Here is a 27,810-nt window from a genome sequence, read left to right as displayed (position 1 = left end):
AAAATCCGATGGATATGGGTAAATTTGACGTGCATTTGGTCTTTATATTACTGTAGCATCTCGGGAAAAGGGAGTGGTTTTTGGCTGTAAATCTCGGTAACCGGGTTCCCGCCCTTCAACCCTCATGTCTAGTCTATGAGACCAGGCTGGCCAGTTCTCTCCCTTCAGACATTTGGTAAGTTACTCAGCCTGAATACATTTATTTGAGCAAATGCCTCACAGCTTTACCCTTCTGCATTCACTCTTTCTCTTATAATGTATATGGCTATTTTTAGTTTTCAGTCCATGTCTACACACCCCAACAAAACAGCTCATAAATGTATGGTAAGAACAAAGACGGCAACATACAGAATAAGAAAATGAAGTATTGTTTATGACAAAAACAACAGCCTTTTAAACTTTACCAGCCTTACCAGCCTGTGGAGATCATATACACACCCTGTCTTTCAAGTAACTGTGAGATACCCACAAAATGTCTGTACCGGACTGACTGGTGATACCACAGCATTTCCCTTCTCATAGAAATCTGAAAATGTTTTTTAATTTTTTTCTTTTTAAACCAAACATCAGTGACTGACATCCATTGCATTTTGTTGAGAGTAAACAAATGGGGACTTGGAGACATAGACCAAAGTTTTACCTCACTGGTAGAATACACTGACAAACATATCCAAAAAATAGTTGAATATTACTATTATACAGGGGTGGGAATTGCCAGGGTCCTCACGATATGATGCTGATACAATATGTCTTGCAATTCTATGTGTATTGCAATTCAATACTGTGATTTTATTGCGATTCCATGGTTCAAACATTGCTCACCATATGGCTGCTGCAGAGAGATGAGAGAGCATGAGAAAACAAGTTTTGATCAGTAATATAAAAGTGCTGAAAACAAATTGTCTCCCTATTTAAAAAGATGGAAAATAAGCTATTAAGGAAAAACACTTGAGTTTTGGTGCAGTTATAGCCAACTAGAGCAAAAATAATATTGCGATATTGTCAAACCGATACAATAGATCGTGAAATATAATATCCCAATCTGTAACTGTATCGATTTCCCCCCCATCACTACTGTTATACAAAACCGAAGTTATATACAACTGAAGCAAATTAATTTATTCATAATAGACACTCTTCTGTTTGTGGTAATGAGGAAGTGATTCAGTAGCAACTAGCCCCTGACAGCTTAGTGTACAGTGACCTCTGGTGGCCATAGCTGGTGACTGGGGTCTTATCCTATTGACCAACCATGAACTCCAGGTTTGCTATGTGTTACCATTACAAGGTAGTGACTTGCAAAAGAGAATGGCCAGGGTGTGCCAGATCATTGAGTAACATGGGTAAATTGTCTCTTCTGGCATCCGAGTCAGTCTGGGACTCTCCCGAAGATACAATGGTTATGTCCTCAGTGAGTGTAGTGGACATTCAGTACTGGATGATGAGAGGCAGCCAGACTGACGTGTAGTAGGTAGGAAATATAATTTACTCATATTTTAGATAAAATATTAATATAAGATATCATTAACCTCAGCACAGGAGTGTGCTAGGACAGGGCACTGGGTCCTCCAGACCCTGCCAACCTGGTACTAAAGCACTGTTTTGTGATTCACTGGAGCAATTAGGCAGATTGAAGTAAAAAATAAAATAAAAACGTCTTTATAGGCTGCTGTATTTTTCGTAGATGTTCACATAAAACCATATCTACACGTCACAATTTTCATATTTGCTCAATCAAATAATAAACTGTAATTATATTACAACATGAACAAAATAACTTTTCCTTCAGCAGTTATAACAGCAACAGCAATTTCAACACAATTTTGGTTTCACACTTTAAAGACCTAAGTACTCAGAACAAATATGTGCACATCATATGCCAGCTGGACAGTTTCTCCCCACATTCCATGGTTTCACTAGAAAGCAAACTATTCAGAAATGTCATAGAAGTGCATTTGTGCTAGTGGATATGTTCCATGGACACTGTTGAACTTAAACAAAATGTGGAGAAAATGGAGACTGTTGCCTTCCAAACAAATAGCCATCCCCAATAGCAGTGCAGTTGATCATTGTCTTTAATAAAAAACATCTCAGTTTTCCGTACATAGGCCTACTCTTGGCGCCAACATTCGACAGACAGACTTTTAAGTGTATCTGTGTGTGAGTGGCTGAGTACTGTATGTGAGCTTGGTTTCATCCCAGCAGAAGGCCTGACAGTGCGTTCAGGTCCCTCATGTAGGGGTTGTCACACAGGATACGGTCAATGCGCTGATTCTGGCCGGGGAAGATATCGTACATCTTACTTTTGAGCTCTATGGTTTCCGAGGGTGACCGCTGTGGAGGGGGGGACGGTGTTGGGGGAGGGGGGTGCGACCGCTGGAGAGGGGGTGAGGGTGTAGGGCAAGGGCGGTGCCACCCAGGGGGCCCAGAGTGCGGCCATTGGGAGGGTGGCCTCATCAAGGGGGTAGCTGAGGGATGGGGGGTAGCTGAGGGGCAGGGAGCAGACTGCATAGCGTGGACATGCTGCGGGGTGGCTTGGGGGTCCGGCCTCAGAAGAGGTGCAACTGGGCTCCGTCTGTGAGAGACACATGTTTGGTCAATATTCGCATGCATGTACGCACACATTAAAGTCAGGACATAGTGTATGAACAATAATATCATCTCCTTTCTTTCACACACACCTGTTGTCCTTCCGTAAGAAAACATCCAGGTGGGGGCCATGTTTCCCCAGGGGGTCATCTGGGATCATAAAGTGGTCCTCCACAAAGGTAAACTGCAAAAGCCTTGAAAAAGGGGACAATCAGTGTTAGGGGAGAAGGCTTCTTAACATAATGTGTCCATGGATGATATATATATAAATGTCTGTGGAGAAATTAGTGCATGTCTGATGATTGGTTAAAAGGCCTTCACCTCTCTTGGATGATCTTCAACCATGCCTGTGATGTATTTACAAAGTCCCGCAGGTTGTCATTGGTGACGATAACCCCTTCTGTCTTCTCTGCCAGATGGAGCAGAAACCTGCAGGGGAGAGAGTGAAAGGACTGAGTCACCTGACAGTGAGTCAGTATGGATGTGGTGGTAGTAGAGAATGTGGGCAAGGCTCCCGAGTGGCAGAGCGGTCTAAGGCATTGCATCTCAGTGCAAGAGGCATCACTACAGTCCCTGGTTCGAATGAAGGCTGTATCACATCCGGTCGTGATAGGGAGTCCCATAGGGCGGCGCACAATTGGCCCAGCATCGTCCGGGTTTGGCCAGGGTAGGTCGTCATTGTAAATAAGAATTTGTTCTGACTTGCCTAGTTAAATAAAGGTTCAATAAAAAAATCTAAATAAAAATGTGAGCAAGGACCACCATCATGTTAGCAAAAAAAACATTTACACTTCAATCAGTGTAGATGAAGGAGAGGAGGCAGGTTAAAGAAGGATTTTTAAGCCTCGAGACAATTGACACATGGATTGTGTATGTGAGCGCTTCAGAGGGTGAATGGGCAAGACAAAAGATTTAAGTACCTTTGAGTATGGGTATGGCGCACCGGTTTGTGTCAAGAACTACAACACTGCTGGGGTTTTCACACTCAACAGTTTCCTGTGTGTATCAAGAATGATCCAACACCCAAAGGACATCCAGCCAACTTAACACAACTGTGGGAAGCATTGGAGTCAATATGGGCCAGCATCCCTGTGGAACGCTTTTGACACCTTGTCGTCCACATCCACATGTGACTGGGGACTAAAATAAACTTCATAATAATGTGACAATAATGTGACGCAATGTTCTTTATCGCCAAACATATTGCACAAGTTGACTGCAAGCATTTACTTAAACTAGCTACAAATATTAAACTTAACAAAAAATAGTTTTTTTTCTTCTCCAAATACCCCAGTATATGGTATACTGCCCGAGCCTAGAAGATATTCTTAATGTTTTGTACATTAAGGGGGGGGTGAGGACACCGGGTTGAATATACAGAGGGTGGGCAGGCTGTATGACGAGGTGAGATGCGTGACTTAGCAGTACCTGTCATCATGTGAGGAAATCCACTTTCCACAGACCTCTCTGGAAGGAGTGAAGGAGAGCAGACGCAGGTCTTCCAGTTGATTCAGGTAATGTTGTTCTGTTGAGACACGTGGAGGAAATACAGACATTTACACCGTGATGACCCGTCATTCAGGGCACGTGGGGCACAAAAAAAATATATACACTACCGTTCAAAAGTTTGGGGTCACTTAGAAATGCCCATGTTTTTTAAAGAAAAACATGTTTTGTCCATTAACCTCTCTAGGGTAGGGGGCAGCATTTGGAATTTTGGATGAAAAGCATGTCCAAATTAAACTGCCTTCTACTCAGGCCCAGAAGATGGATTTTTTGTTTGTTTGTAGTTTTCTATTCAATGCCATTACAGTATCCATTGACTTAGGACTCCATTGACTTAGGCAGTTCCTATGCCTTCCACTAGATGTCAACAGTCTTTAAAAATGGTTTCAGGCTTGTATTCTGAAAAATGTGGGAGTAAGAGCAGTCTGAATGAATAGACCCTGCCGTGTCACAGAGCTTTTTCATGCGCACGACCGAGAGAGTGCATTTCTTGTTTACCTTTTATATTGACAACGTTTTTATTTATCCGTTATTTTACCAGGTAAGTTGACTGAGAACACATTCTCATTTGCAGCAACGACCTGGGGAATAGTTACAGGGGAGAGGAGGGGGATGAATGAGCCAATTGTAAACTGGGGACTGTTAGGTGGCCGTGATGGTTTGATGGCCAGATTGGGAATTTAGCCAGGACACCGGGGTTAACACCCCTACTCTTACGATAAGTGCTATGGGAACTTTAATGACCGCAGAAAGTCAGGACACCCGTTTAACGTCCCATCCGAAAGACGGCACCCTACACAGGGCAGTGTCCCCAATCACTGGCCTGGGGCATTGGGATATTTTTTAGACCAGAGGAAAGAGTGCCTCCTACTGGCCCTCCAACACCACTTCCAGCAGCATCTGGTCTCCCAACCAGGGACTGACCAGGACCAACCCTGCTTAGCTTCAGAAGCAAGCCAGCAGTGGTATGCAGGGTGGTATGCTGCTGACGTTAATCTCCGGTTTAAATATTATTGATTATTTAGGCTAAAAACAACCTGAGGATTGAATATAAACATCGTTTGACATGTTTCTATGAACTTTACGGATACAATTTGGATTTTTTTGTCTGCCTGTTGGGACTGCGTTTGAGCCTGTGGATTACTGAAGAAAAAGCGCAAACAAAACTGAGGTTTTCGGATATAAAGAGACTTTACTGAATAAATGAATGTCTTCTAAATGCAAACATATGAAGATCATCAAAGGTAAGTGATTAATTTTATCTCTATTTCTGACTTGTGCAACTCTTCTACTTGGCTGGTTACGGTTTGTAATGATTTGTCTGCTGGGCTATGTTCTCAAATAATTGTAAGGTATGCTTTTGCCGTAAAGCATTTTTAAATCTGACACCGTGGTTGGATTCACAAGAAGTTAATCTTTAAACCTATGTAAAATAGTTGTATCTATTCTGAATTTTTATAATGAGTATTTCTGTATTTGAATTTGGCGCTCTGCAATCTCACTGGATGTTGGCCAGGTGGGCTAGCGTCCCACATACCCTAGAGATGTTAAAATAACACAAATTGATCAGAAATACAGTGTAGACATTGTTAATGTTGTAAATGACTATTGTAGCTGGCAACGGCAATTTTTTTATGGAATATCTACAGCGATGGACATTAGACCAGTGGAAATCTGTCCTTTGGTCTCATGAGTTCAAATGTAAGATTTTTGGTTCCAACCGCCGTGTCTTTGTGAGACACAGAATAGGTGAACGGATGATCTCCGCATGTGTGGTTCCCACTGTGAAGCATGGAGTAGGAGGTGTGATGGTGCTTTGCTGGTGACACCGTCTGTGATTTATTTGGAATTTAAGGCACACTTAACCAGCAAGGCTATCACAGTATTCTGCAGAGATACACCATCCCATCTGGTTTGCACTTAGTGGGACTATCATTTCTTTTTTAATAGGACAATGACCCAACACACCTCCAGGCTGTGTAAGGGCTATTTGACCAAGAAGGAGAGTGATGGAGTGCTGCATCAGATGACCTGGCCTTCACACAACCGACCTCAACCCAATTGAGATGGTTTGGGATGAGTTGGACCACAGAGTGAAGGAAAAGCAGCCAACAAGTGCTCAGCATATGTGGGAATTTCTTCAAGACTGTTGGAAAAACATTCCAGGTGAAGATGGTTGAGAGAATGCCAAGAGTGTGCAAAGCTGTCATCAAGACTACTTTGAAGAATCTAAAATATATTTTGATTTGTTTAACACTTTTTTGGTTACTACATGATTCATGTGTTATTTCATAGTTTATGTAGAAAATATTAAAAATAAATAAAAACCCTTGAATGAGTAGGTGTCTCCAAACTTTTGACTGGTACTGTACGTCTGTCCTACCTCGCTCATTAATGTCTTAAATCAAAATGACAGATTGCTTCTTATCTGCTTGTTGTCCCCTTATGCCATAGTTTGTACATCTCAATTGTCAGTAGAAGCCACATTTGGTCAAGCAAGTCAGCCATATCAGCTGTTTAAAAATAAGGCTGTAAATGAGGCTGAATTAACTTTCGCTGTCAGACAAGGCTCCGCTGAAAGCCAGGTGTAGCAGTGGTAAGGATTCACTCCATGGTGCTGAAAAGAAAGCTCTGCTGTTGCGACAGCTCTATATAGGACCTAACAGTTTGTGGGCACCGTTTGTCACCGTTATGGTGAAATTAATGTATTGTTTAGTGTTGTATCTTTGCTGGTGGGAGTTTACCCCACCAATATTTACATGCTAAAATCACCACTGCATTTAAACATATCCTTAACAGAGCACACATGGAGCACATTATAACTATTCAAACATGAATCCTCCCAACTATTTTCCAATCGTCTTTCAACTGACCAAAGCCTTGGATGGCTTTCCTACCGGTACATTTCATGTACATTTTTTACCACCCAAAACCAGAAGGATGAGATTTAGCACAGGTTGAGGTGGCCTGTGCTGTGGCGTGTCTGTTCTGACCTGTGGTATAGCGGTCTCTCTTCTGCCTCCACTGAGGCACAAAGACGGTGATCTCCCGGTGGCCCCGACTCCAAAAGGCCTCAACAGCAATGGCTATCCCCCGGCAGGAGAAGAAACGGTGGAGACCGTGCCTAAAGAGGAGCAGGAGGAAGACAGGGAGGAAGGGTTATTTAGCAGTGATTAGGTTTAGGACGGCCTTATAACTAATACATCAAGTGATTGCTGTATTTCAGATTGCCAAATTGATGACTGCCTTCAAACGATATTGTCACAAATGCCAAGCGTCGGCTGGAGTGGTGTAAAGCTCGCTGCCATTGTACTCTGGAGCAGTGGAAACGAGTTCTCTGGAGTGATGAATCACTCTTCACCATCTGGCAGTCCAACGGACAAATCTGGGTTTGGTGGATGCCATGATAACTCTACCTGCTGGAGGAGGAATAATGGCCCGGGGTTGTTCATGGGTCAGGCTAGGCTCCTTAGTTCCAATGAAGATAAATCTTAACACTACAGCGTACAATGACATTCTAGACGATTCTGTGCTTCCAACTTTGTGGCAACAGTTTGGGGAAGGCAAGACAATTTCCCTGTGTACAAAGCAAGGTCTATACAGATATGGTTTGTCGAGATCGGTGTGGAAGAACTTGACTGGCCTGCACAGAGCCCTGACGTCATCCCATCAAACACCTTTGGGATTGGAATTGGAAGGCCGACTGCGAGCCAGGCCTATTCACTCCAACATCAGTGCCGACCTCACTAATGCTCTAGTGGCTGAATGGAAGCAAGTCCCTGCAGCAATGTTCTAGCATCTGGTGGAAAGCCTTCCCAGAAGAGTGGAGGCTGTTATAGTAGGAAAGGGGGGATCAACACCGTATTAATGCCCATGATTTTGGAATGAGATTTGAGACAAGCATGTAGTGTATGAGGTAAATCCACTTGAATCACTTTTTGACAGCATCCCTTTTAATTTAAACAAACTTTCAATACACGTTTGCCCATGGAACAATTGGTCAGAAAGTGACATGTTGGACCTGAATGCCAAAACATTCAGGAGATAAAGCTGCTCAAAGTTGACCCATTTGTCATACCCCACCATACCATGAGACATGCATGTCTTCATCACTAGGAAAGATAAACGGTTGAGTGTATCATTTAAAAGCGTACAAAACAGTGTTGTCAAATTACTTGTTTATTTCTTGAGAAGAAAACACATCAATTGTCATTTTTAACCCATTAACATCAATGATCTAAAAATGCGTAAACTCAGATTTTCTTCTTTTTTGCGTACACTACAGTTTAAAGGTTTGGGGTCACTTAGAAATGTCCTTGTTTTTGCACATGTTATGTCCATTAAAATAACGTCAAATTGATCAGAAATACAGTGTAGACACGGTTAACGTTGTAAATGACTATTGTAGCTGGAAACGGCTGATTTTTAAAGGAATATCTACATAGCTGTGAAAGGACATCAGGGATAAAATTGTAGACCTGCACAAGGCTGGGATGGGCTACAGGACAATAGGCAAGCAGCCTGGTGAGAAGGCAACAACTGTTGGCGCAATTATTAGAAAATGGAAGAAGTTCAAGATGACGGGCAATCACCCTCGGTCTGGGGCTCCATGCAAGATCTCACCTCGTGGGGCATCAATGATCATGAGGAAGGTGAGGGATCAGCCCAGAACTACACGGCAGGACCTGGTCAATGACCTGAAGAGAGCTGGGACCACAGTCTCAAAGAAAACCATTAGTAACACACTACGCCGTCATGGATTAAAATCCTGCAGCGCATGCAAGGTCCCCCCTGCTCAAGCCAGCGCATGTCCAGGCCCGTCTGAAGTTTGCCAATGACCATCTGGATGATCCAGAGGAGGAATGGGAGAAGGTCATGTGGTCTGATGAGACCTTTTTGGTCTAAACTCCACTCGCTGTGTTTGGAGGAAGAAGGATGAGTGCAACCCCAAGCACACCATCCCAACCGTGAAGCATGGAGGTGGAAACATCATTCTTTGGGGATGCTTTTCTGCAAAGGGGACAGGACGACTGCACCGTATTGAGGGGATGATGGATGGGGCCATGTATCGTGAGATCTTGGCCAACAACCTCCTTCCCTCAGTAAGAGCATTGAAGATGGGTCGTGGCTGGGTTTTCCAGCATGACAACGACCCGAAACACACAGCCAGGGCAACTAAGGAGTGGCTCCATAAGAAGCATCTCAAGATCCTGGGGTGTCCTAGCCAGTCTCCAGACCTGAACCCAATAGAAAATCTTTGGAGGGAGCTGAAAGTCTGTATTGCCCAGCGACAGCCCCGAAACCTGAAGGATCTGGAGAAGGTCTGCATGAATCCCTGCTGCCAAAATCCCTGCTGCAGTGTGTGCAAACCTGGTCAAGAACTACAGGAAACGTATGATCTCTGTAATTGCAAACAAAGGTTTCTGTACCAAATATTAAGTTCTGCTTTTCTGATGTATCAAATACTTATCTCATGCAATAAAATGCAAATGAATTACTTAAAAATCATACAATGTGATTTTCTGGATTTTTGTTTTAGATTCTGTCTCTCACAGTTGAAGTGTACCTATGATAAAAAGTACAGACCTCTACATGCTTTGTAAGTAAGAAACACTGCCCATTTTGCAGGTTATCAAATACTTGTTCTCCCCACCCTATATACATACATATACCTATATAGACATAGATCTTTTTTTTTTTTAATATACCTTTATTATTCCCCGCAAACCCTACCACCCTTCCCCCAACTGGAGTAAACTAATAAACAATAAGACTTCAGTATATACATCTTATACACATTTTACAGTCACAATCTATTTTACAATAATTATATTTTGTTTGTTTTTAGTCCTTCCTCTATTTCTGATATCCATCCAGTTTGTTTTCTATTTGTAACTGTGCTATTTCAGAAAATTTCTGAACCTATATACATTTTATGTTTTACATTGGTTATCTTGTTATTAGTCCCACCCTTCAGTTCCATTCAACCCCTCCCATCTAACTCTCAACACCATCCATTTTGGATTTCTATTTGCCATATATTTTTCAACTGTGCTGTGATGCTTGACAAAAGTACTGAACCTTTCTATTCTCATAGCTTTTACGGATTGTAAATTAAAAAAAAATAATTCTAAAATAATTATTATATTATAGATTGATTGACTATGGCTTTTCAAATCACCCAGTATTGCTGTCTGCAGCATTACTTCTAGGCAAATGTTGCAATTCTTCAGCCATTCCTGGACCTGTGACCAAAAACGAGCTACATATGGACAATACCAAAATAAATGATCTAATGACTCTGCCTCCTCACAGCAAAATCTGCAGAGCTGGGAAGATTGTATCCCCCCCATATATATAACATTCTATTGGTTGCAAGAATTTTGTTTAGTAATTTAAATGTAAAAATTTGAAGTTTTGAATCCAGCGTTGTTTTGCGTTGTAATTTTGGGTAGAGCAGACATTTCCATATTTCTGTGTTAGCTGCATGTGTGACATAACTCCACCAGTCTTATTTATGATATTATTCACAAAAAAATACCCTTTTTAAACATTTCTTCGAAAAATACATTTAAAAAAATATATAAATTAGTATATTTGAGTTTAACCACTATTTGTTGTATTATTTGTTCTGGCTTTTCAGGTGGATTAAACTGAAATTGCAACCAACTTCCTAGGGCTTGTTAAAAAAAAAAAAAACGATATTGTGGAGATTATTTCCTTTCAAACAACCAAAAGTGAGCAGGTGTAATCTGAATCAAAGGTAATTCTTGAACATAGGATGAGACATTCCTACCAATTTACTAGAGAACCAGTTTGGATTTAAGTATAACTTTAGTACAACTTAATAATTTCTGCCCTCCAAATTCATATTCGTTACAGCTGATATATATCGGCTTGTCATTCCAAATAAAATTGAATATTTTTTGTTCATATCATTTAAAAAGCAGGTCACTAGGTGTAGGCAAAATCATAAGCAAATAGGTCAACTGAAGAGTTAATCAGGGTGATTTTTCCACAAATAGACAGGTATTGTCCTTTCCATGGTAGCAAGATCTTATCTATTTTTGCTAACTTTCCATAAAAATGTATTGGAGTGAGATCATTTCTTTCTTTTGGGATTTGTATAACGAGTATGTCCACATCTCCGTCAGACTATTTAATTGGTAAACTACACGTTAATGTAAAATTAGCATTTTTTCATGCAGAGAGGATAGAAAAAGTATCTAGATCCTCTGAGTCCGTGGAGAGATTCTAATTGTGGTTTTAAAAGAAAACATGAATCATCAGCGTACAATAGCACCTTCGTTTTTAAGCTACGGATTTCTAACCCCTTAATACCATTGTTTGATCTAATTTTAACAGCTAACATTTCGATGGCAATAATAAATAGATATGCCAAATAATGGACAACCTTGTTTTACTCCTCTTGACAGTTTAAAACTTTCTGAGAAGTAGCCATTATTTATTATTTTACACCTAGGGTTACTATACATAACCTTAACCCATTTTATAAGAGATTCCCCAAAATTGAAATATTCTAGGCATTTATATATAAACTCCAGTCATACTTTATCAAAAGCCTTTTCAAAAACAGCTATGAAAACCAGGCCTGGTGTCTCCAATATTTCATAGTGTTCTATTGTTTCCAGTACTTGTCTTATATTATCTCCAATGTATCGTCCATGTAAAAAACCTGTCTGATTAGGATGAATAATATCTAACAATACTTTTTAAATTCAATGCACAAGGCATTTTGCTCGGATTTTTGCATCACAACACTGAAGTGTAAGAGGTCTCACATTTTTTAAATGAACTGGATCTTTATATATACAACTTGGGTCCTGTTCCAGTAATAATGATATCAGACCTTCTTGTTGCGTGTCTGATAATCTACCATTTATATAGGACTGGTTAAAACATGCTAATAATGGTCCTCTGAGTATATCAAACAATGTTTTGTACACTTCCACTGGTATACCATCCAGCCCTGGAGTTTTCCCAGCCTTAAAGGCTTTAATTTCATCAAGAAGTTCCTCCTCTGTAATTTGGCCTTCACATGAGTCTTTCTGTACAGATGTTAATTTTACATTATTATTAGGAAAAAATCCATACAATTAGTTTCAGTTAGTGGAGATGGAAGAGACTGAAACAAAAACATTCTTAAAGTACTTTACTTCCTCTTTCAAAATATAATTCGGTGAATCATGCGTGATTCCATCATTTGTAATAAGTTTCAACACATTGTTTTTCTAGCATTTCTATATTGAAACAGAATTTGGCATGTTATGTTAGCTAATCCAAGTTTATCATTGTAAAAGGCTAATTGATCATTAGAAAACCCTTTTGCAATTATTTTAGCACAGATGAAAACGTTTATGCTGATTAAAGAAGCAATAAAACTGGCCTTCTTCAGACTAGTTGAGTATCTGGAGCATCAGCATTTGTGGGTGCCGATTACAGGCTCAAAATGGCCATAAAAAAAATTACTTTCTTCTGAAACTCGTCAGTCTATTCTTGTTCTGAGAAATGAAGGCTATTCCATGTTAGAAATTGCCAAGAAATTGAAGATCCCGTACAACGCTGTGTACCACTCCCTTCACAGGACAGTGCAAATTGGCTCTAACCAGAATAGAAAGAGGAGTGTGAGGCCCCGGTGCACAACTGAGCAAGAGGACAAGTACATTAGAGTGTCTAGTTTGAGAAACAGACGACTCACAAGTCCTCAACTGGCAGCTGCCAGTTGAGGACTGTCCAGGTGGCTGGTCTCAGATGACCCCACAGATGAAGAAACCGGATGTGGAGGTCCTGGGTTGGCGCGGTTTCATGTGGTCTGCGGTTGAGAGGCCGGTTGGACGTACTGCCAAATTCTCTAAAACGACATTGGAGGCAGCTTATGGTAGAGAAGTTAACATTCAATTCTCTGCCAACAGCTCTGTTGTTCATTCCTGTAGTCAGCATGCCAATTGCATGCTCCCTCAAAACTTGAGACATCTGTGGCATTGTGTTGTGTGACAAAAGTGCACATTTTAGAGTGGCCATTTATTGTCCTCAGCACAAGGTGCACCTGTGTAATTATCATGCTGTTTAATCGGCTTCTTTATATGCCACACCTGTCAGGTGGATGGATTATCTTGGCAATGGAGAAATTCTCACCAACAGGCATGTAAACACATTTTTGCAGCATATTTCAGAGAAATACGCTTTTTGTGTGCATGGAACCTTTCTGGGATCTTTTATTTCAGCTCATGAAACATGGGAACAACACTTTATATGTTGCATTTATATTTAATGTTCAGTATAATTACTAACACAAACCCACCCACGATCGAATGTCCACTTAAATGGTAATGTCTATTCTATTATGTATATTTCTAGCTACAACCTATCAATATGTTTCCTATGGAGGACTGACAGTATGATATAAAACAACAGATATTCCTATTCAAGTCAACTGAATCAATCCATGACATTTCAGAAAGCCATGACACCCACCATTTCAGTTTGTTCTGAATTTTTTTCTGTAGTTAAATCTGCTGTCTATTTTTTTAACAGGGGAAGAAACCCATCAACAGATTCACAGGGAATACATTACATAGTATGGAAAAGCAATACTCCAAGAAACAGCTTCATACTACTTGTCAAACATAGAGAATTGATACTGTATACTGGTTGTTGGGGAGGGATTGGCATGGGGTGTGGGGGGTTTGTGAATGGCTGTTGTTTTTCCCCCGGGATTCCTCATGTCTTACTCATTGGTCGGAAAACAAGTTTGGTCCAAATCGGATGTTGGGTACTATATTTATTGAATATTTTGTGAATCCTATAAATAAGAAATGGCCAATTTAGGTGCAATCAATTAGCTTAATTTCTCAGAGATCAAATTATATTTTAACAAAATATTTTCAGGAAAGCTAGTTGTATATGTTACTAACTACAGAAACTATTTTAGAATAAGTGGACCTCCAACCATCTTTGTGGTACCATTTGAATGTTGAAAATTGTATTCCCATTTTAGTACATTTATCAACCAAAGCATGACATCCACCCTGTATTCAAGAGCATGCTCTGTCTGAACCGATGGCGGGCATAACACAAAAACCTTATATCAGGGATGGGCAACTTTAAAACTAATTTCATGCAATTCTACACATTTGCCAGAGGGTGGAGGCAAATGTTTGCAGTTAACGGATGATCAATGGGCCCCTCCCCGGTGGGTAATTCGACCATGCTTACTACAAGTTTAGATAGCTGGCCGCGGGGCCTACAAAAGGGGGTCGCCAGTTGCCAATTCCTGCCTTAGATTATGTAAAATAGAGTCTAAGCTACAACATATGTGAATATGAAAAAAGCTAGATCATTGACATTAAATGGTAAAAAAAAATATTATTTTTTTTAAATGACAACCCTGTTTGTCAGCTTTTAAATAAAATCAATCTCAACTGGTTTTCTTTTCCAGTGATGAAGATGTGGCTGTCTCGTGGTATGGTATGCAAAACGGTCAACTTTGAGCACCCGTATCTCTTGAATGTTTTGGCATTCAGGTCCGAAATGTCACTTTCTGAAAGTTGTACAATTATACATCAAATTCTACCCCGAGTTGTTGATCCTTCACAATACATTCATCTAATTACTAGGGATGCGCGATATAATCAGTGAACATATCGGAATCGGACGATATTAGCTAAAAATGCCAACATCGGTATTGGCCAATGTCTAGTTTAACGGCCGTTGTGCAAAACCGATGTCACAGCTGACATGCCTACCTATATAACGAAGGTACATGATGTAATCATGGAGGTGTGTTGGGTCATTGTCCTGTTGAAAAACAAGTGATAGTCCCACTAAGCGCAAACCAGATGGGATGGCACATCGCTGCAGAATGCTGGTTAAGTGTGCCTTGAATACTAAATAAATCACAGACAGTGTCACCAACAAAGCACACCATCACACCTCCTCTATGCTTTACGGTGGGAACCACACATGCGGAGATCATCTGTTCACCTACCCTGCGTCTCACAAAGACACAGTGGTTGGAACCAAAAATCTCAAATTTGGACTCATCAGACCAAAGGATAGATTTCCACCGGTCTAATGTCCATTCGACCATGAAGGCCTGATTCACTCAGTCTCCTCTCAACATCAACTGTTCAGACGTGTCTGTTACTTGAACTCTGAAGCATTTATTTGGGCTGCGATTTCTGAGGCTGGTAACTTTAATGAACTTATCCTCTACAGCAGAGGTAACTCTGGGTCTTCCTTTCCTTTGGCAGTTTCATCATAGCACTTGATGGTTTTTGAGAGATGTCGTAAATTCCTGAGGATCTCCTCATGGACACACAGTATAGAGAGAGTACATTTTCATAGAGAACAAAGGAATCCCTTCCACCTCACAGAACTTGAGGTACGCACAAATTTCATGTTCCAGAGAAAGTATAAAAGATCGGTGAAGAATCCAGCTACAAACTGGTCCGTTTGTTACAACTTGGGGAAGATCATGGGAGACGGTGTGGCCACATTACCATGACGCTGTTTATATAATAGCCTCAGATATGAGGTTTACATCTAATTGTGGTATAAGATGAATGAGTGAGTATAATACTGTTTACACAATTTTACAATGTGATTTTGGACTGTTTAATGAAGGAAAACTCAAAAAAGGAAATTGGAGTTAACTAAATCAGAGGACCGCCCCTGACGCCCAGTTAGGGTCAGGCGTCCTGGGACAGCCCCTTGCTGCAATTCCGAATAAGACCGAACTTTGAGAAATGATCACCAACTTTGAGAAATTATCACCAGACCATGTTTTTCTCCATTAGGAGGGGAGAAAGGTTGTAGACAATTGCTGAATCTTTTAACCATACCACGTGGTTAAACTCTTAGACCATCGATACCGACAGAATAAAAACAAGTCTTTGATATCAATTACTAGTCTGCAGCTAGGAATTTGGTATCATTGAACGCGAAGAACGACAACCGCCAAAACATCCATTCTATAACAACTGAATGAATGTCACTCTGAACTAACCCTTCTAACCAAGACAGAGAGAGAGAGAGAGAGAGAGAGAGAGCGAGGACGAAACTCTCCAACAGAAACAAACTTTTCACCAGCGATCAAGACGACACACTGAGCGTAAATATATATATTGATTGCAATTGTTCCCGAATGAGTGAGTGTTCATGTGCAAAGGATTAGCATTTCAATTGTTATAATTATCACTCTGTAGTGACTTAGTTGACCCCCACTTCCCCTTTTGTCTAACAAGCCACCATGCCGGTTTTAATGTGATATTTCAGTTTTGTGCAAAAATCTGTTTTTGCTTTTGCATTTTGGGGTATTGTGTGTAGATTGATAGGGGGGAAAAACAAGTTAAATCAATTTTAGAAAAGGCTGTAAAGTAACAAAATGTGGAAAAAGTCAAGGGGTTTGAATACTTTCTGAATGCAATGTTTATCTAAAAATAAGATTGACATAGGGTTAGTTTATATTACTTGGAGTCCAAGTAAAAATAGTGAGAGTGCTGAACAATATGGGCAGAGATCGTTTTAAGTAGTAACCAGAAAGCATGACGAACACATACACACAAAAGCTCAAAACACACAAATCTACATTTTTGTGAGGCAATACAAAGTCACTGGGAAGTTCCCTCTTAAAGAGAAAGTGAGTTCAAACAGGATGTGCAACTAACCCCAGTACCATTGACGTGGATAGTAAAATCACCTTGAAATATGCACAAAAAAACAAAACAAAAATTCCCCCTTGTAGTTTTCTTAAATAAAACCCCCATACTTGTTCATACTTCCAGTAATGACTTCAGTAGACAGAATAAAATTGCTTAAGGCAAGAAGGAAGAAACAGGAAAACTGACAAAAGTGAAAAGAGAGAGTTTATATTAGGTCATTTCCATGTAAAAGGACCCATGAGCACCAATGTGACGTTCATAGGAGCATATCCAATTGGGTGTCAAATAAAAGCTAAGAGTCTATATTTCTGAGAAATTTCAGCATAGATACATTTTTCAACCATCTTGCATCCTAAAAATTAGGAATAAGCTAAGGCTTTGATTTGTGGTCAAACAGAGTCTACAGGAGTCTACCAGAAAAAGTCTTAAAAATTATTAGAAATATATCAAAACACAATCATGTTGATGTAAAGACCCCTGCCAACTAATATCAACACATACTTAGTTTGAGAAAAATGTCTGCCTTCTGTAAATTTAAGAAACATTGCCTTGCGATTTGAAATTCCATTACCAAAACCCCACATATCTTTAAGATATTTTCACATTTCTCTCCCTCATGACGAGACAGGATAATAAAAGTTCACATAAGTAACAAGGTAGGCCTATCAATTAGTTAGTTGTTTTACTGGTATAATTTTGTTTATGCAAGTGATTAGAACTCAGAATTCTGTTACCAAATCGTTAACAGATTTTCAGCAATTCAATTGGCTACAATGGGAAATCAAAGTAGTCACAAACCACAGTTGGTTTCACAACTACAGTACAGTAAAGAAGTAGAGTATAGTTCATTATAAACTGGGTGGTTTGAGCCCTGAATGCTGATTGGCTGACAGAGGTGGTATACAGTGCCTTGCGAAAGTATTCGGCCCCCTTGAACTTTGTGACCTTTTGCCACATTTCAGGCTTCAAACATAAAGATATAAAACTGTATTTTTTTGTGAAGAATCAACAACAAGTGGGACACAATCATGAAGTGGAATGACATTTATTGGATATTTCAAACTTTTTTTTTACCACAAGCCACCTGGGAGACACACCAGACATGTGGAAGAAGGTGCTCTGGTCAGATGAAACCAAAATTGAACTTTTTGGCAACAATGCAAAACGTTATGTTTGGCGTAAAAGCAACACAGCTGAACACACCATCCCCACTGTCAAACATGGTGGTGGCAGCATCATGGTTTGGGCCTGCTTTTCTTCAGCAGGGACAGGGAAGATGGTTAAAATTGATGGGAAGATGGATGGAGCCAAATACAGGACCATTCTGGAAGAAAACCTGATGGAGTCTGTAAAAGACCTGAGACTGGGACGGAGATTTGTCTTCCAACAAGACAATGATCCAAAACATAAAGCAAAATCTACAATGGAATGGTTCAAAAATAAACATATCCAGGTGTTAGAATGGCCAAGTCAAAGTCCAGACCTGAATCCAATCGAGAATCTGTGGAAAGAACTGAAAACTGCTGTTCACAAATGCTCTCCATCCAACCTCACTGAGCTCGAGCTGTTTTGCAAGGAGGAATGAGAAAAAATGTCAGTCTCTTGATGTGCAAAACTGATAGAGACATACCCCAAACGACTTACAGCTGTAATCGCAGCAAAAGGTGGCGCTACAAAGTATTAACTTAAGGGGGCTGAATAATTTTGCACGCCCAATTTTTCAGTTTTTGATTTGTTAAAAAAGTTTGAAATATCCAATAAATGTCGTTCCACTTCATGATTGTGTCCCACTTGTTGTTGATTCTTCACAAAAAAAATACAGTTTTATATCTTTATGTTTGAAGCCTGAAATGTGGCAAAAGGTCGCAAAGTTCAAGGGGGCCGAATACTTTCGCAAGGCACTGTATCAGACCGTATACCCGGACAACACTGGGCCAATTGAAGTGACGCCTCAAGCACTGCGATGCCGTGCCTTAGACCACTGCGCCACTCAGGAGGCCTTGACAAGGTGACTTTTATCAATATATTTGCCTGTACTTACCCCCAAAAATAAAATGCTAATTAGCTGATCATCTACTTTAATTTCTAATTAGCATTTTCAAATCTGAGAATAAATAGAGCCCAATTAAAAGTCACCTTGTCCGAGATTTACAGTTATCAAAACATCACGCCAGGGTAAGCCTACACAAAACACAGCCCTTATTTTAAGTGTTTTTAAAATCCCCTATGGGAAAAAGGAATGGTGGAAAAAACGGTTGGAAATATTTCCCTGTTTGACCGCAAGGTTTTATGGGTATTATGACATGTCCACTGTGGGGTTCTATTATGAACAACTCCCCATATGGGCAGGTATGGGGTGGGGTCAGATGGGAGGGTATCTGCTAGGTTTTCTATGTTTTGTTGAGGCCTATGTGATGTGTGAGAAGTGCTAAGATTTCCTCTTGTAGAACAAACGTGAATCTGAATCGGAATTGTTTTGTCTTTTCCATCATATGACCTTCATGATTCAAATGCATTGATATAGTTTCAATCAATCAATGAATCAGTTTAATGCTGGTGTAATTTTCTCTGAGTGATAGCTCATAAAATGTTGAAAACTTGTACGATAAGATTGATTGGCTTCTTTCTCTCTGTGATACGTTTCACACCTTCCCAATCCAGCCCTAAATCCCCGAGCTGACAAGGTACAAATCTGTCGTTCTGCCCCTGAACAGGCAGTTAACCCACTGTTCCTAGGCCGTCATTGAAAATAAGAATTTGTTCTTAACTGACTTGCCTAGTAAAATAAAGGTAAAATAAATAAATAAAAATACACATTTGAGTTCTCTGTATGTTCCTAGGCAAGGGGTAGGGGGGGCCTCCATAGCAACTTTTTTTTGCCATAGGAACCTGCAACCAGTGCTTGGGTAGTTTTGCTTTACATAGCAGTCAATACGAATAGAAATAACGACTAGAGAACGCCTAAAATTGCACTTGACAACCAGGGTTAGGATTAGAGGTCGACCGATTAATCGGAATGGCCGATTAATTAGGGCCGATTTCAAGTTTTCATAACAATCGGTAATCGTTATTTTTGGGCGCCAATTTATTTTTTATACCTTTATTTAACTAGGCAAGTCAGTTAAGAACACATTCTTATTTTCAATGCTGCCTAGGAACGGTGGGTTAACTGCCTTGTTCAGGGGCAGAACGACAGATTTTCCCCTTGTCAGCTCGGGGGATCCAATCTTGCAACCTTACAGTTAACTAGTCCAACGCTATAACCACCTGCCTCTCATTGCACTCCACGAGGAGCCTGCTTGTTACGCGAATGCAGTAGAAGCCAAGGTAAGTTGCTAGCTTGCATTAAACTTATCTTATAAAAAACAATCAATCAATCATAATCACTAGTTATAACATGGTTGATGATATTACTAGTTTATCTAGCGTATCCTACGTTGCATATAATCGAAATTGCGAAAAAAGCAATTGTTGGACGACTGTACCTAACCATAAACATCAATGCCTTTCTTAAAATCAATACACAGAAGTATATATTTTTAAATCTGCATATTTAGCTAAAAATAAATCCAGGTTAGCAGGCAATATTAACCAGGTGAAATTGTGTCATTTCTCTTGCGTTCATTGCACGCAGAGTCAGGGTATATGCAAGTTTGGGCTGCCTGGCTCATTGCGAACTAATTTGCCAGAATTGTACATAATTATGACATACATTGAAGGTTGTGCAATGTAACAAGAATATTTATACTTTGGGATGCTACCCGTTAGATAAAATACAGAACGGTTCTGTATTTCACTGGAATAATAAACGTTTTGTTTTCGAAATGATCGTTTCCGGAATCTACCATATTAATGACCAAAGGCTCGTATTTCTGTGTGTTATTATGTTATAATTAAGTCTATGATTTGATAGAGCAGTCTGACTGAGCGATGGTAGGCAGCAGCAGGCTCGTAAGCATTCATTCAAACAGCACTTTGTGCATTTTGCCAGAGGCTCTTCGCAAGCACAGCGCTGTTTATGACTTCAAGCCTATCAGCCTAATGGCTGGTGTAACCGATGTGAAATGGCTAGCTAGTTAGCTGGGTACGCGCTAATAGCTTTTCAAACGTCACTCGCTCTGAGACTTGGAGTAGTTTTTCCCCTTGCTCTGCAAAGGCCGCGGCTTTTGTGGAGCGATGGGTAACGCTGCTTCGAGTGTGACTGTTGTCGATGTGTTCCTGGTTCGAGCCCAGGTAGGGGCAAGGAGAGGGATGGAAGCTATACTTTTACACTGGCAATAATATATAAGAACATCCAATAGTCAAAGGTATATGAAATACAAATGGTATAGAGAGAAATAGTCCTATAATACTATATTAACTACAACCTAACCTCTTACCTTGGAATATTGAAGTCTCATGTTAAAAGGAACAATCAACTTTCATATGTTCTCATGTTCTGAGCAAGCAACTCAAACATTAGCTTTTTTACATGGCACTTATTTCACTTTTACTTCTCCAACACTTTGTTTTTGCATTATTTAAACCAAATTGAACATGTTTCATTATTTATTTGAGGCTAAATTGATTTTTATTGATGTATTATATTAAGTTAAAATAAGTGTTCATTCAGTATTGTTGTAATTGTCACTATTACAAATACATGAACATTTTTTATTTTATTTTTTTTTAAATCGCCCGATTAATCGTCAATGTTTTTTTTTGGTCCTCCAATAATTGGTATTGAAAAATCATAAGCGGTCGACCTCTAGGATATGGCCACGTCACAGCCATGATAAAAATGTCATAGCACATGGCCTCATGCATTATTTCTTAAGTATAGTACAGCACAGTAAAATAATATCAGCGTATTGTTCAGTACAGTACTGTAGAGATCAGTCAGTAAAGAAAAGTAGAGTATAGTTCAGTACACAGTAAAGCACACTAGAGTTGCATACACTGTAATTACTGTATTGTACTGTAATCTACATTATTGTATATACTCCACTGTACTGTTCTGTACGGTACTCTACTGAGCTGTACTTTGATGTCCAAAGTTGTGAAACATAGATGTCTTGATTTGTTCAGATTTGGTCTGGACCAACCAAATTTGGTCTTATTTAGGGGCAGAGCTCATGAAATAAATGTGTTTTTGTAAAATGTTCAGTGTAAATTGTTCAAAGTAGTCATTGTGCAGAGAGTTGTATGGTTGGTTAAACTTTGAAACCAATGGTTTTTGCATATATTTTAAGTGAAACATTTGAGTCTCAGCGCAATTCCGTTACCGTGGAATTGCCCATTACTATTACTTATTTCATAGTCAGAGAAAGATTTTCCCATCTGGAAAGCCACTTAGACGCCCCCCACTGCAGCCATGTGCTAGGCCTATCTACTCATATATATATATATATATATATATATATACACACATACATTTACAGTGGGTTCCTGGAAGAGCTCTCAGTTACATTTATAATGTTACCCATGAGAAAGTCCTGACTGAGGGTTACACTCTTGCTTTCACTCACACACCAGAGCTCACATAGGCCTACACACAGGTGGTCCAGACAAAGTCTTATCTGATGATGACAAAATGTGTGTGGGTACAGTAAGAGGGGGGATTACTCACGCCATGGCCACGTTGCTGCCGTCGATGATGATGTGGCGGAGGTCAGGGTGTCCAGGCTTGTTCTGTAGGGTCAGGGTGTAGGGGGTTCTTAGGGACTCATTGAAGCGGGTTGTGGCAGTCAGGGGTGGTGGAGGGGGCTCTGTGCGGGGTGGAGGGACCCTGGCTGACAGGGTCTGGTAGGAGCAGCCTGGCCTTGTACCTGCTGTCTGGGTCGGACACTGTGGTGTGCTCCGCAGTGCCGTCACACTCTCCACATGTACCGGCCCCATGGTCTGAGCCCCTCCCCGGGAAAAGTAGTCCATCCTGGACCCCGATGGAGGATCCAGCTGCTCTGCCGTCCTGGCCTTAACGCCAGTCATAGTGTCGGAACTGTCCTCGTCATCATCAATGGTGATGATATTGTAAGCACCCCCCTGACCAGTGCTGCTCCTCTTTAGCATCACTGTCTGCAGCATGCTGCTACACTGTCCCCTCTGTCCCACAGCATTGCTGCTGAGTGGCTTAATGTTCTCCTTGGACTTTACATCCAGGGCTCTGTTTGGTATTCTATCTGGCCCTCTGTCCTTATCCCTGGAGAAAGTAGTGGAGGAGGAAGATGAAGACTCAGGGTTGTGGGTTGAGGACGCCCCACCTCGCTGCCCCTCTGTTCTCTGGCTCTCCTCCACAATGCGCTCCAGCAGCAGGAAGGTGTCCTCTGTCTGGCCCGTCTCCCTCACCACCCTCTCCACCACCTCCTGCTCGTAGCCCATGGTCCTGAAGAAGTTCACCAGGCACCGCAGGTTGGTCTCAGGGGCCACAGCTTCCCGGTCATCCGCACTATCAGTGGAGTCCAGCACCAGCCCCATGTTGGCCTTGGAGGGAGTCTTAGCTCGGCTGTCACTGGTTACAGTGTGGCGCTCTTTCTCAATCGACTGACCCCTCCTCTCTAGGGAGAACTGCCTCTTGGTGTCCCTCAGCTCGCTCTCTGACGACCGCCGCTTGTGGGAGGGTCGGATGCCATTCAGCAACCCCGCTTCGGCCCCGGCTGGAGCCCCAGCCGCCTTCTCCTCAAAGCTGGTGTCCACGATGCGGTTGGAGAGGTCAGTGACAGGGGTGCTGCTTTGGGAGCGATCCTGGTCCACGTCTATAACCCCACCAGGCTGAGTGGGGCTCTGGGCAAGACCTAGCAGCTCCTCCTTCAGGGCACTGGGTAGCAAGAGCAGCTCCATGGCGTACTTATCATCTCGCTCCTCCACAAACGTCTTGAAGGTGCGTTTGACGGTCTGCTCCCTGTCTCCGGGCAGGCTGCGCTTCTCTTGGAAGAGAGCAACAAACTGCTGCACGCGGCTCTGTGCCATGACGACAGACTCAACGCAGCCCAGCAGGCGCAATCGTCCCGGCTCCAGCACCACAACCTCAGCGCTGGTGTCCCGCAGCAGCCGATCCAGGAACAAACCCCGGGCACCGGCAAAGATGCAGTGGATGTCCACAGGGTAGCGCTCCACCTGCTGCAGCTCTGGGTCACAGAGACCTTTCAGGTACTCCTGCAACAACACAGAGTCAACACCAGTTAGAGAAGTAGACATGCCAACAACATAACATTATTTGTCCAACATCAACTTACACAGGTGTAGGCAACACACCTAGTTCATAAAGTACCATGGATGGGGATCTAGACTACATCAGTGTCAGTGTCTCCTGACCCCTCCTGTCTCAGCCTCCAGTATTTATGCTGCAGTAGTTTGTGTCAGGGGGGCTAGGGTCAGTTTGTTATATCTGGAGTACTTCTCCTGTCCAATCCGGTGTCCTGTGTGAATTTAAGTATGCTCTCTCTTATTCTCTCTTTCTTTCTCTCTCTCGGAGGACCTGAGCCCTAGGACCATGCCCCAGGACTACCTGACATGATGACTCCTTGCTGTCCCCAGTCCACCTGGCTGTGCTGCTGCTCCAGTTTCAACTGTTCTGCCTGTGATTATTATTATTTGACCATGCTGGTCATTTATGAACATTTGAACATCTTGGCCATGTTCTGTTATAATCTCCACCCGGCACAGCCAGAAGAGGACTGGCCACCCCACATAGCCTGGTTCCTCTCTAGGTTTCTTCCTAGGTTTTGGCCTTTCTATGTAGTTTTTCCTAGCCACCGTGCTTCTACACCTGCATTGCTTGCTGTTTGGGGCTTTAGGCTGGGTTTCTGTACAGCACTTTGAAATATCAGCTGATGTACGAAAGGCTATATAAATAAATTTGATTTGATTAAATAATTTCACATGAGAAGGTCCATGTTCAAAGCTTTTTGAAACTGATAATAGGATGCTCAGGGATACCCCCTCTCCGCCTGCCCAAGAAAACATCACTCATCATCTTCAATGACAACTCGGTCATCATCACATTGACTGTAAATTGGTAAGATTGAAAAGTGGAAGATGGGAAGTTGTAAGAAATCAACTGAAACCCAATGAGGAAATCTCAACATCTCAACAGGTTCCTGAAATATTTGATGAATCAGCCTCAAGTTTGAGATGCCCTGGCTGTCACAATACATACGTGTGTCTCCTCTCCATAGAGTGCACATGGTTTCCTGATGACTATGTACACCAGGGAGAAAAATGACGTGGCAAGGTATAAATATGTTGTGGCTTCCGTTTTCTGTGTTCTCAATCGGGTTGAAGGGGATTCCAAGTTTACTGGCACCAATAGTAATACAATATTACCCAATCCGGTGACCTGTACATTGAACTTAATCTTCCCACTGCACAATGTTGGCAAAGGGAAACTCAAGATACTGAAGTGTAAAATATGTTATGACTGCTGTTTTTGGAGTTGTAGAATAAACGGGAAATCAGTACCGAACTTGAACACAAAAGTGTCATTGACACCCATCGTGCAGTCGGGATCTTATGTAATGATGTTGTAAACCTGTCACCCAGATGGACTAGTTTTATAATATTTACTAATATAATCTGTACAGTTAGCTAGAAAGAAGATTACACAAAGCCTTATATTATATGAAACTCAAACAACTTTTCATATCAGCATTTTTACATTGGTCAAATCATACCTATTCCAATCAGGTACCTCTTATTTTATTACCACCACATAACATTTAAGGATGGACCTTTGCTCTACCAACGAAAGGTCTTTGCTATTGAACTGCATAACTGACAAAAATAAATAAACACTTGAAGAATGGGCCTTTCATTAATCACAGTAATTTCATTAATCACAGTCAATGTTTACCTTTGCCTTCGACACGTCGTCTCTCTTTCCCTTGAGTTTAAGCCATATCTGCCTTGATGCTGTACTACAGTGGGCTCCAGTGTGGTCCAAAAGGCCGATAATTGTGAAAGCTACCTGGAAAACCTGTTCTACTTTGCGTTTAGCGCAATTCAGTTCTTCTTGCTTGTTTTCAAGGACCGCAAATTCGTCCACTGTCAGGACCTCTTGCTGTTGTTTGCTCGCTACTGGCGATAGCCTGTTTTCGGGCGGTTCCGAACAGGTTACCTCGGTGACTCGCTTCATACCAAGGAGGGGCCGCGTTGTTGACATTCTGTTCATGAATATCTGTCCCTATTGACAACGGGGAGTTTTAATATTTTAACCATTCGGTGTCATGTCGATCTTTACCCTCATTCATGGTTTCCTGTGATCTATATTCCTCTTCCCTGCGGTGCTATATTACCTAGAGTAATCCTATTTTAAAACAACTTTTTACACGACAATCCCAACGCATCCGGAAAGTCCCAGTGATGATGTCATCAAAAGAAGACAATGTGTACTACGGAACGTACGGAAATGAAGATGGCGGAGGCGGATGTTTTGTTTGAAACTGATGGCGCGTCGAGTGGAGTAGACTGTTAAGAGTGAAAAGGAATGGACTGCAGTGGCGAACAAAAGGGGAAATAAGAGAAGTGGTTTTGGAATATGTAAAGCCAAGCCTTGCTCTGACTCTTTTTTTAGTTGGAGCGAGGGTGGCGTTATCTGGATAAGGTTGCGTCAGTGAGGATAACAAGAAGTGGACTTATTTAGTTTTTTTGTATCCGAGGAGCAGAAGGAGCTAGCCCTTGATCATGACTCAGTTCCATTACACATAACATTAATTGGAATTAAGGCAAATTCTGTACTGGGGAGTTTTGCTAAGAGCCCCGGACGCTCAGTCTGAACAAACATGCATCGCTTACGGTACGGTTTAGGAAGCACGAGGAGCTGCTTTTCTGTCATATCAGCGATAAATAATCATTCCAAAATGTTGAATTGAAACACACCTTTTTTATAGTAATGTTCCAACACGCCATATCTCCAGGTTACAGCACTTTTTGCAGAAGACCGGCTGAAGACAAATCACATTTCATTGGTTGGTACAATAATTTTGCAGATGTTATTATGGGCGGAGCTGAAATGCTTATGTTCCTAACTCCAACAGAGCAATACAAGACAATACATGCAAATCCCCCAAATAAAAATAAATGAATTAAGAAATATTAGAATGAACAATGTCAGAATATGAAATATAAATATACACTACATGACCAAAGGTATGTGGACATCTGCTTGTCGAACATCTCATGCCATAATCATGGGCATTAATATGGAGTAGGTCCCCCACTTTGCTGCTATAACAGCCTCCACTCTTCTGGGAAGACTTTCCACTAGATGTTGGAATATTGTTGCAGGGATTTGCTTCCATTCAGCCACAAATGCATTAATCAATCAGAATTTGGGTTTAATTTTTTTTATGGAAAAGTTTGATCTTACTGATATATGGAGAGAGAGGTTTCCGGCCGACAGATCATTCACTTGGAGTAACAAAACAGGTTCCAGAAAATCCAGAATAGATTTTTGTCTTATATCCAAATGTATTAATAGTGAGTGTGTTACTACAAATATTTGTACTACTCCCCTCACAGACCATAGGGCCATTTACATTGATATCAAAATATTTAGCCCTGATACTAACCTTGGTAGAGCATCCTACTGGAAGCTAAATAGCTCATTATTAAATAATGATATAGTTAAGTTTGAGGTTAAAGATCTGCTTTCACACTTTTTGGAAAGGGCTTGTGAAGAAAAATCTTATTGCAAGAACCGGGAGCTCTTTAAATTTGAGGTGTCCAAATACTTTAGAAAATATGGTAGCAATCTTGCTAAGACCAGAAGAGCTGAGGAGGAAAAGGTGATCATTAAGATAACGTCCCTTTCTCAGAGGTCCCCAGCCGGCCTCTCGGGGGAGGAGAAGATGGCACTAATTGAGTTACAAAATAAACTGGATAATATATATAGATTAAAAGCAGAAGAAGCCTTTATTAGATATAGGAAAAAATTGATTGAGGAGGGAGAACAGATTTCATCCTATTTCTTTAGACTTGAGAAATCTCACTCTAAAAATAACACTATCCATAAATTAAACATTGATGGTGTTATTACAGATGACCAAAAATGAATCGC

At 41.1% G+C, this 27,810-nt stretch overlaps 1 protein-coding gene across 1 annotated transcript; it reads right to left on the bottom strand.

Annotated features, from left to right (window-relative positions):
• Positions 1-352: 352 nt before the first annotated feature.
• LOC110494586 (NEDD4-binding protein 1) lies at positions 353-26,656 on the bottom strand. The gene is made up of 7 exons (XM_021569790.2): positions 25,606-26,656; positions 22,387-23,909; positions 7,089-7,219; positions 4,018-4,114; positions 2,911-3,018; positions 2,682-2,783; positions 353-2,575 (listed from the first exon to the last, which is right to left on the bottom strand). The coding sequence occupies exons 1-7, from the start codon at positions 25,921-25,923 to the stop codon at positions 2,194-2,196; spliced, it is 2,661 nt and encodes an 886-aa protein (XP_021425465.2). The 5' UTR covers positions 25,924-26,656; the 3' UTR covers positions 353-2,193.
• Between the last annotated feature and the right edge of the window lie 1,154 nt (positions 26,657-27,810).

Source organism: Oncorhynchus mykiss, chromosome 2 (assembly GCF_013265735.2).
Source record: "Oncorhynchus mykiss isolate Arlee chromosome 2, USDA_OmykA_1.1, whole genome shotgun sequence".
Taxonomy (NCBI): Eukaryota; Metazoa; Chordata; class Actinopteri; order Salmoniformes; family Salmonidae; genus Oncorhynchus; species Oncorhynchus mykiss.
This window is presented reverse-complemented; position numbering and strand designations above follow the sequence as displayed.

Excerpts from the sequence above, each read along its gene's own strand:
- LOC110494586 (XM_021569790.2), bottom strand. The coding sequence starts at position 25,923 with ATGAACAGAATGTCAACAACGCGGCCCCTCCTTGGTATGAAGCGAGTC. Across the intron at positions 7,220-22,386 it reads GGCAGCAACGTGGCCATGGC|GCACGGTCTCCACCGTTTCT; the intron begins GTGAGTAATCCC and ends GCTCCTCTTTAG. Across the intron at positions 2,784-2,910 it reads TTGAAGATCATCCAAGAGAG|GCTTTTGCAGTTTACCTTTG; the intron begins GTGAAGGCCTTT and ends CCCTTTTTCAAG.